General features: G+C 35.9%; 1 protein-coding gene across 1 annotated transcript; it reads right to left on the bottom strand.

Moving 5' to 3' along the window:
* Positions 1-354: 354 nt before the first annotated feature.
* Positions 355-7,291, bottom strand: LOC118349398. Its single transcript, XM_035693798.1, has 3 exons — positions 6,709-7,291; positions 706-1,016; positions 355-465 (listed from the first exon to the last, which is right to left on the bottom strand). The coding sequence occupies exons 1-3, from the start codon at positions 7,289-7,291 to the stop codon at positions 355-357; spliced, it is 1,005 nt and encodes a 334-aa protein (XP_035549691.1).
* Between the last annotated feature and the right edge of the window lie 2,390 nt (positions 7,292-9,681).

Below are 9,681 nucleotides of genomic sequence, written 5' to 3'. Positions count from 1 at the left end.
AATCAAATATTAAGAAAATAAATAAAGATTCAAGTCGTCATTAACTATTTGAGATAGTATTACAGTACGTATATGTATGTTTATAGGTTTATCCTTCATACTTTCTATAGTTTTGATGGAAGGATTACTTTAATAATGGAACGAAGTCAACTCCAGTTTTTAGAACAACTTCCATTGAGTCTCTGCACCTATCCTTTTTGATTCTCGCTTTATGAACCCTTATTGGTTTTTAGAAAACAAGATTTGGCTCAGGATTTCCCATTTTAAATTCCAAATGTTATCCAAGCCACTGAATCAGCAGGATGCCGCATATTAATGCCATCATGTGCTCAGTGCTCTTTATGGCATCTCATGTCAGCTACCGTCTTTGATGACATATATAGTCGTTGCAACCTCGGCTTCAATGGGAAATGCTGCATGACCTTTTGAGGAATTGGGCGACTTTTGTGTGTTGATTCCATCCACCTAGATGCGTTACATTTAGGGCATTCATTTAGCTCAGAATTTTGCTTCTAATGTAAAATGCAGTCGCTAGGACATGCATGAATTTTTGTGTAACTGAACCCAAAACCCCATTCCATTGATCGCGACTTCGTATGAGTGTGGCAAGACAACATCAAGAAATTCTAACCTCAACAACTTAAGCAGCATGTCAAATGACTTTATTGACCAACCCTCGATCGTTTTAATGTGTAGCAACTTTACGATTTTCGAGAGCTGTGAAAAGTTTTTACAACCATCAAATAGTGGTCGTTGGGCATCATTTAAAAGTTTCTCATATGCTAAGGTTTGTGTAGGTCCAGGGATCTGAGGGGCATGGGGTTCATGAGGAGTTGTAGTACTGCCTGATGCCACATCAATGAACATGCCTGCCATAAAGTCACCCAACATCTCGTCCATGTCATCAATATAGTCTTCTTGATGACTTACCTCCACATTGTCATCAGAATTGTTGAGAGTTTGAAATGGATCCTCATCCCCATGAAATATCCAGTTGGTGTAGTTGGGATTAATCCCTGTAATGAACAAGTGGGTTTCCACCTCACTTTTAGGCAACCAAATATTATTAGAGCATATACAACATGGACACTGAATGCAGCCACTTCCCATTGGTGGTTTTTTGCATGTGTGAGGAGTTGCTTAACCCCTTCAACATATTGATTTGATTTAAGTCTATCACTCAAATTCATCCAACTCTTGTCCATCTTCAAAATAGGAATTTAAGAAATTAGCTTGTAGTTCGCATGTACATGTTTTACAGGGAGATATGTAGGGAAGTCGCATATGAGGAAAAAGATTGATCTACTAGTTACGAAAAAATTCCATTATCTGCATGCCATAATATTTGAATTTTAATACGATGAAACTGATCTAGACTTATTTCATTGGGGAATCGTGGCCATTTATTCATGCTCAAAATAGTATATATGCATGAAGATAATCTCAAATACCCCCTTTGACTGTGAAGGGGCAGGCCAAGTACATGAATCAGTGAGAAAGGCAAAAGCCCATTCACATGGTTATGAGAAAGAAGCAGAATGGTAGACACTAAATTTTTGTGTATAACATGTTGAACGTAATCTAGCAAGGAGTTTGATAGTACCCATACATATGAAGACCGTGAGGCATCCACCAAAATGAAAATACAACTGATAATTGAGGTAAAACAAGTAAAGACTAAAGGGATGCAACACTTCAGGTTGTATGGGACCAAGTAGTCTTTGATTAGAAAATAGGAAGACCAAGAATTAGTTGGAAAAGATTTAAAGTGAGTACCATGCACCGGGATTTCCAAATGCCTTGAGATCTTGATTATGGGAACCAGAGGCATAAGATGAAGCTTATTGACAGGTCACAATGGCATATGTTTCTGTTTAGAGTAACATGGGGGCCGTTAGATATTGGAATCTACATTATTAAAAAAGGTCATGAAAATGATATGTGCATGGGAAGTTATATGTTTGGTTAGAAATCATATCTTGTTCAACATCTCCTCCATGTTAAAGTCCAAACTACATTTGGACTTGAATGTTAAATTTAGCAAATATACAAATCCAAAACATGCCCCATCAACCAACCATATTATTCATTGCTAATTACTTTCATACTAATATCACTTATAGTGAATATTTTCAATTGTTATACATAAACTAAAAAAATAGGAAATACAAATATTCATTATGATGATCTAAACAATTCACTTGCTATCAGTAATAAACATGGCTTTACACTCCAACTCCAAGGATTTCAAGGGGTATCTACATATCTGAATTCAAATATAGCAGAAAATATAATTTCACTGACCAGAAGAGAGCCGACCTTTTGCATATATATATAATCTGTTTCTTATCCTAAGCAAGCTGCAAACACAGCATAGCACAACACGTACGATGTAGAACAAGGATAACCTAGCTTAGACGATGGGACTAATTATTTGCTATATATATATATATAATATGTATGCCTTTAAGGCAAAGCTGAACCACAAAAAATTAAGTCAGCAGACCATGAGTTGTATATATGGCATTGATATATGTTATTTGAGAAAACTTCTTGTGGGGTTGCCTGACTCACCCAATTTCATAAACAAAGGTTGACTAGGACAAGCACAACTAATTAACATGGCAATATTTGAGTTGAAATATCTAGAAGGGTTCGCACCACTTCTAGATATTTCAACCCATCCAGTTATATCATAACTCACGTCAAAAAAGTACTACTTAATTTACACTTTTGTTGGAGGGACGTAGTTTGAGAATTTAATTATTTGTCTTTCGTATAGGTACCTACAACATTAAAAGGAAAAAACATGAGTTTCGTTAGTTCAAAAGAATATAAGATGATAGATACTATGGCAGGCAAAAAGAACAGGATTTAATAAATTTTGATTATATTTTCTGTATTTACTCTCTTCTAGTATTGTTGTTGGAAAGAAAAACAAGAAAATATACAAAATAATCAGTTTGTAACATATATATGTATATATGAGAGTTTTCCTACAGGAAAAACTTTAACACACTGTACCAATTCATAATTCAATGTACGACATGATCGAGTATATAATATATGGATGATCCCCTTATGGGTTATGGATAACAAAAAGGTTTGAACAACTCTATTGCAACGCCCTGACCACAAGGGTCCGGAGAGTTAACTCATATCACCTAAAAATCATTTCCAAATAATACTTTTAAAATAAACCAGAGTCTCCATAACATATTAACCTATTCGTTCAACACAAATATCCATGTTCCTACATAAGGGCACATCAGTGGTGTCTCATTGATATACATAAACTTTTCCACAAAGACTAGAAATATTCATTACTCAACATACCAAAGTCACATAAAATATCAACGCTACCAAAAGACACTCCACAAGTCATTGTACCCTAAGGCACTTAGTCTTCTATGATCCACAAAGCTTGCAAGTACTCCCTATTCCTGATTCTTAGTTGTTGCATCAAAATTATCTGAAACACATTATGGAGATAAGGGGTGAGTTATCAACAACTTAGTAAGTAGAGAACATATACTAGTATGCAAACATGAGCATTTACAGATTTCAGAATGCAGAACAAAACACTTTATTTTCAGAATGCAGAGTCAGAATATGTTATCAAAAATATCAGAGCAAAAGTTCAAAAATATTCTTATTCAAATTCTTTTGGCATAGCATAACTGACCACCATCGTACCAGAGCATCATATCGCATCAGAGGCCATGTTTAACTCCCGTGGTAGGGTTGTGCAAACCCCGGTAGCTAACCGAGGAGAAACAGAATGTGAATCTTTCCCTTATTTATTCTCGGAGCCTCGAGTGTGCATACAGGAAAGACCACCAGAAAACCACTTTGTTTCCAAAATGGGTACACCAGAAACAGAACAGTTAGTACCAACCCAAACAGAAGCCACTATTAGCACCCGTGGTAGGTCAAATAGGTCACCATCCACAAACCACATCCCGATTAGAGTACAAAATATAAGCTTTTAGAAATTTCATCATATTAGAGTACAAAATATTTTCAGAACATAACAGTGTTTTCAGAAATCATATCATATTATAGTACAGAACATTTTCAAAATAGAATAGAGTTTTCAGAAATCACAAAACATAATTTTATGCATTAACTTTCATATTCGCTCTCTTTTGCACAGTTCAGAAACAGGATGCAAAATAGCTCATGTCTACACCAGTCATGCCAGAAAATACTTTATTCTTAAACAGAATCTCATGAGTAATGCAGAACAAATAACTGAGGTAGTTCAAATCTCTTTTCATAACAAAACATACATATTTTCAAAAATCAACCTCAGTCCATTTTATTTTTATGCAAATCTAGCATAGGGACCCCGTTTACCTGGGTTTCTTGGACTTTTTAGCTTTTCAAAAATTTCCTCAAAAGTGCCGAACAATATTAATCGTCACCTATAAAATAATCACGTAGATTTTCATAAATTTCTATTCAATCTCGTATTTCGATATTTAAACCTAAAATGCTAAAAGAACCTATTTTAAATCCTCAAAACCTAAAATTCTCATAATTCTTAAAATACCATCATTTTCTAAAACTATCAATATCCACTTAGTCGAATTCGCACCGAATAAGAAATTTAAATCAAACAAGTATTAAAATAATTACAAAACTCAATAAATGATTATTAAAATATTATTTATACAAAAATAATTATTTTATGAGACTTCAAACAAAACCCATTTAAACATAAATCCAAAAATATCACTCATCCGAAAACATATATCTAGTACATACACTAAGGGTAAACTGATAATAGTACTCATTTATTAGTTAACAATTTACATATATATATACATATATATATATATATATATATAACTTATGAGAGAAAACTAGCAGTGAACGGAAACAGAAACACAAATAACAGAAGTAACAACGACAGGGCTTACACCAGGAGAAGTTAGGGGCCACGTGCAACGGCTGGGCTGGAAATACCGTGGTGGCACGGCTGTTGAGCTGGGGCGGGTGTGTGGTGGCAAAGCTGCCTACGCTGGGCGGCAAAAGCGAGAGAGAGGCAAAGAGAGATGAGCGGGAGGGAGTGCGAGAGAGAGCGGAGAGAAAGGAGAGGGTAACCGAGAGGGGTACTCACCGTGAGGGGGTTGTTATCGGCTGAGGTGGCCTGAGGATGTCCGACGACCCTTTTCCTTGCGAGTGGCGACGGCTTGGAGTGGTTGGTGCGGTGTGGTGCAGTGCAGTGGTTTGGTGGATGGATCTCTGTTTCGGGTGGCTAAAAATAGGGGAGTTTCGTTGCTTACAGAGGTGGTTTTTACATGGAGAGGGTGGTGGCGCACGGCTTGGGTGATGGACTATGAGAGGCGGAGGAACCGGCGCGAACTGTGTTTGGTGGAGTTACGACTCATGGACTGGCTTTGGGTGTGGCGATTTACTGGATGCAAACCGAGCTCTTCGGTTGGTGTTTTATGAGAAGGTGGTTCTTCAGTGGCTGGCTGTGGTCTGTACTGAGGTTGGGGGTGGAAGCTTAGATGAGTTTAAATGGCTGAAAGCATGAAGAGAGGGCAGCGGCGCTGAGGATGCTTAACACATATATATATAAGATATATAAATAGTAATGAGATAAGAAACCTAGAGGAGAGGATGGGAACACTGCATGAAAAAGGAAAATGGACAAACTGAGCGATGGTGTCTGGAAAACAATTCCACGGACCGGTTTCTTACGTCTAAAAAGAAAAGAAAAGAAGATAAAATAAAATAACATAACATAACATAAAGTAAAAAAATAGAAAAATAAAATATATACTTAGGACCACGTCTTGGACCCTTAACGAGATTATTGCATGGCTTTTATCTAAAGTTTTGGATCTCTACTCAACCTAAAATAAATACACTTATCCCATAAATTTTCTGATGAACATCCACTTGATCCATTAAAGACTTTAAAACCTAATTATCAACCTATTAAAAAAATTTTATACCACCAAAAATATCTTAGGCCCAAACTCTCTTCTAAAAAAATTTTACTCGTAATCCCGAACGATTTTTTTTTTTTTTATAAACCCAAAACATTCTATAAAGTAGTTTGGCTGGACTGGGTGTTACATCCTTCCTCCCTTAAAAAAATTTTGTCCTCAAAATTTGCTGCACTCAAAATCACATCTAGTACACCAATCCTTCATATTTTCAACAATCCTTACGTTCTGATAATCCTCAACTCAGCAATCTCTAAAATCCAAGTGTCGATTTCAAACGTGACCTCAGGTCCAAACCTAACAGTATGAGTTTTTAGTCATAGATTTGCAAGCCCCAAAATAATAACTAAAAGAGAACTAAGCTTCACCAACAACTAACCTCACAACTAACTAAAAGAGAACTCACAAAATAATCTTTAGAACCTCCGTGGAATAATATAATCAAAGTTCCAAACTTAAGTCTAAGCAACTTCAGTTCACAAAATTCTGGAATCCAAAGAAAAATCTACTTTCAACCATACTTTTCCTAAACTTCTCGCTTTCGAAACAAAAACTAACCCATCGAACACCTAAAGCTAAAGGAGTCTCATAGATATAAAATATTGTGTCTAAAACCCTTTGCAAATCTCTTCAACCAAACTTCAATATTCTAAACTATACTACTAGAAACGTTCCATGCGAGCAAGATTAATCCCAACTCAGCTAAGACATAAAGCTTTCAAGGAGAAAAAAAAGAGTGAGGTACCTGTGATTGCATTGTTGTCGTCCTCCGCACCTTCAGATGTCAATGCAAACACTCGGGCTGGTCCCATTCTACATTGATTATTTCCTTGACTTGTTTGTTGGGAAACTGGAGGTGGGCTAGGCTTCCTGTTATCCGACAGAAGCAAAGGACAATCCTTGATAAAATGTCTGGACTTTCCAAATCGAAAACACGTCCTTATTTCTTTCCTGCACTCTCCCATGTGTGCATTATTACAAAAATTGCAGAGGTTATTCGATTGAAATCCTTGCATTCGCTTTTGACCTGAGTTGCTCCCTTCATTTCTCTTCTTCCCTGGCCCTTGTTCCATACTCGAGGATCCTTGTGGAGTAGTTCTCTTTCTTGTTTCTTGCAATTCCACACCCCTCTTAATATTTTGTTCTACTAAAATTGCCTTGTGCACTAACTCCGAAAAACTCTGAATCTGCAAGACCATTACCTGTTCATATATTTGGTAATTCAGGCCTTCTTCAAACTTCCTGGCCTTCTTCTCTTCATTCGGGATCAAATATGGGGCGAAGCATGATAACTCTGCAAATTTTGCAGCATACTGGCATACTGTCATGGTCCCTTGCACCAAGTTAGCAAACTCTCGGGCTCTAGCCCAAATCCAAATTAAAATTCAATATTACAACCCAAACAATAAAAACAGCTAAATTAAAATTCCAACAATATCAAATATGAGCATAGGTTCAAAATTACAATCCAAACAATAAAAATCTAAACATATTGTAATAATATTAATGTTACAATCTCAATAATAATAAAAACAAATCTAAACATTTTTAGAACTTGAAGAAGGAAGTGAAGCATGCTCATTACTTTTATTGATATCTAGCTCCATAACATTTTCAATTAGCTCTCACAATTTCATTTCTTGAGTTTCTATTAAAAAATGCATCAATTAAGTTTAATGTCAAATAAAATTATTGTATTGAAAGTCAATTATTTAATGAAATAAAAATAACATTACCTTGCTTGCCATATAACCAATCTCTTGTGCTATCAGTTGCTCACCAAAATCACACAACCTTCCAACACCATCATAACCATCATAGATTTACAACTATCATAACTTTCTAATGCCATCACAACCATCATAGCCAACAAAGATTTATAACCATCACAACCTTCTAATGCCATCACAACCATCACAGATTCATAGACATCACAACCTTCCAATGCCATCATAATAATCACGAATTCACAACCATCACAACCATGACCAATCAATTGCAAACTACAAACATGACCTTAATCAATTGCAAACTACCAACTACAAGTCTACAAAGGGTTTAAAAATTTACCCTTGGCACTTGGCAGGGACAGTAGAGAGGCAGTGAGGGGTAGCCGATAGAGCAAAGAGAAGCAGACCGAGAGGGGGGTAGCCAACGTGAGAGACGTGAGACTGAGATTTTATAGGGAAGGAGACTGAGAGAGGTGGGAGTGGGGGCAGCATGTGAGAGTAGGTTGAGAGACTCGAGAGTGATGTGCGAGACTCAGATGTGGGTAGTGGGAATGGGGGTGGCGTGCGAGAGCAGGCTGAGAGACTAAGGTGCAACTGTGCCAAGCTGGGAGGGGGCAGCGTGAGGTGGCAATGGGGGTAGCATCAACATGAGAGAGAAGAGGTGTGAGACTAGGAGTGGGAGGGGGACAAGGTGGGTGAGAGGTTCGTGAAAGTGAGAGTAAGAGTGAGAGTGAGAGATAGGTTAAACTTAGGGTTTTTTGGTTTTTAGGGTTAAGAAGGGTACAAATATAATTTTGAGTAAAAATCTAAATGTATCAAAACGGATTGATTTCATGTCAAGCAGGTTTGACCCATTTATTAATCGTGTCTTAACAGATTAACTCGTTTTGATCCGAACCCGCTAACATTAAACCCAAATTAGCTAATTTTGTGTTGGATTCATATTGGATTCAAGGGTCGTGTCACATATTGCCACCCTGATATGCTTATGTTTTTATTATCGAGATTGTAATTTTGGACCTATGCTCATATTTGTTATTATTAGGTTTATGATATTGATTTTATTATAGGCTAAAATCTTAAAAGTATTAATATTTTTTGTTAGTAGATAGTCTTATTATTATTTTTAGATATTGTAGCTACCAATTAATATATATTTTAACTTTTATGTGAAATTATATTAGTTAGGTCAAAATTGGTTGTGCGGATCAGTTAAACCCATTTATATGAAATGGGTTAAAACAGGTTGTGTTGTGTTTACCTATTTCTAATTAAGTATTAAACGAGTCAAAATGAGTCTTGTTGCATCACCCATTATTTAAATAGGTTGTATTAGAGTTTGAATGTATGACCCATTTAGCTTAATGGGTCATATTCGGGTCGATCCATGTAGTTGAATATTCATGATTTGATACGACACGAGCATGACCTGCAAACACAAATTGCCACATCTAACTTGAGACACAAAAAGAAAAACAAAGGAAAAAAATAAAGTGTTGAGAAATTATTAAAAATAACGAGATGAAAAAAGACCATGATGGGACATATTTAAAGTTATAAAAAAAAAATTATATAAATCCCTTTCAAATTTTAAAATTATATGAATGCCATTTAGATTTGAAATTTACAAAAATAACATCCAAACACAAGAAATTATAAAATTACCATTAAAATAGTTCATAATGGGATATAGTTCGAAATTTATTAGAGCGGACCAAAATTGGCCAAAACGGGCCGAAACTCAAAATGAAATAGAATAAGTATCTATAGTGTACTAGGTACCATACTAAAACAAAAAATTTTGATCATTCTAATCGAAACAGGATGGAATTCAAAACTACGAGTAGCCTTCCAAAAGTCAAACCACATAAATCGATAAGTAAACTAAGGGGATGTTGGGAAATTGTTTTGGTCTCATCTTATTTCATCTCATCTCATTCCATCTTATTTCATTCTCAAACATCACTCAAACACAAATACTTTTAAAA

This window comes from Juglans regia, chromosome 9, assembly GCF_001411555.2.
Source record: "Juglans regia cultivar Chandler chromosome 9, Walnut 2.0, whole genome shotgun sequence".
NCBI classification, from domain to species: domain Eukaryota; kingdom Viridiplantae; phylum Streptophyta; class Magnoliopsida; order Fagales; family Juglandaceae; genus Juglans; species Juglans regia.
Note: the sequence above shows the minus strand (reverse complement) of the source record. Positions and strands in the feature narration are given on the sequence as shown.

Excerpts from the sequence above, each read along its gene's own strand:
- LOC118349398 (XM_035693798.1), bottom strand. The coding sequence starts at position 7,291 with ATGACAGTATGCCAGTATGCTGCAAAATTTGCAGAGTTATCATGCTTC. Across the intron at positions 1,017-6,708 it reads CGACAACAATGCAATCACAG|GGATTAATCCCAACTACACC; the intron begins GTACCTCACTCT and ends TGTTCATTACAG. Across the intron at positions 466-705 it reads TTTCACAGCTCTCGAAAATC|GTGGATGGAATCAACACACA; the intron begins GTAAAGTTGCTA and ends TAACGCATCTAG.